The sequence below is a fragment of the Drosophila innubila genome (genome assembly GCF_004354385.1).
Source record: "Drosophila innubila isolate TH190305 chromosome Y unlocalized genomic scaffold, UK_Dinn_1.0 345_Y_Y, whole genome shotgun sequence".
Taxonomy (NCBI): domain Eukaryota; kingdom Metazoa; phylum Arthropoda; class Insecta; order Diptera; family Drosophilidae; genus Drosophila; species Drosophila innubila.
Genome location: NW_022995390.1, coordinates 1 through 870, shown reverse-complemented (window position 1 = coordinate 870; position 870 = coordinate 1). Strand labels below are relative to the sequence as shown.

Here is an 870-nt window from a genome sequence, read left to right as displayed (position 1 = left end):
GTCTGCTGAAGAGTCTCAGTAACGCGTTTAACACTCGTGTTAGCAGTATTAGTATTGGTAATAGCCCTGGATTTGTAGATGTCAAACGTAATCATCAGATTGTCATCAATGTACATTGTGGCCCCGGCATTGTCAAAGACCCCACAATAGTTTGGAGCCGAGAAGATGGTGATCAGCTGCCGTTTGGCAAATAACTCATAGCCATCCTCAACGACCTGATGGCCACGACAGATCAAGTCAAAGTCATGACGAATTAGAAAACGCTCAACGATATCGCTACCAAATACCCAGGAGACGCCACGAGTACTCTTATTCCAGCCAAAGCTGCGATCGGGATCAGACCACAGCAGATCACAAAGCAGCCCGGAAATTGGTATATCAGTGGGTCGAGGCAGATTGTTTATGTCTTCGATGCTGGTCAGGCTCGGACTCAATCCGCCGTGACAGCAAAATACCCGATTGGAGACAACGGCCGCCACAGGCATGCAACTGTAACAGTCCACGAAGGTCTTCCAGAGCTTGGACGAGTAGCGGCGCTTGCATTCATCGTAGAAGCCGTAGATCTGGTTAAGACACGGACTCTCGTGATTGCCACGCAACAGAAACACACAGTCGGGATACCTAATCTTGTAGCAGAACAACAGAGTAAGAGTCTCAAGCGAGTGCTTGCCACGATCCACGTAATCGCCCAGAAATAGATAACGTTGCTCTGGCGGGAATCCCTTAATTTTGAAGATGCGCAACAGATCCTCAAACTGTCCGTGCACATCTCCGACCACGCAAACGGGAGCACTGACCGCTAGGCACATGTTCTCATCCAGAAACACTTGACGAGCATTACGGCAAATCGCCTGAATGTCCCTTTTTTCC

General features: G+C 49.1%; 1 protein-coding gene across 1 annotated transcript; it reads right to left on the bottom strand.

The window, feature by feature from the left end:
- Positions 1–5: 5 nt before the first annotated feature.
- LOC117793178 (serine/threonine-protein phosphatase alpha-2 isoform-like) lies at positions 6–863 on the bottom strand (the record flags this gene model as incomplete). The annotated part of the gene is made up of 1 exon (XM_034633469.1): positions 6–863. A coding segment is annotated over one exon (858 nt), but the record flags the coding sequence as incomplete, so codon positions are not given.
- Positions 864–870: the final 7 nt, after the last annotated feature.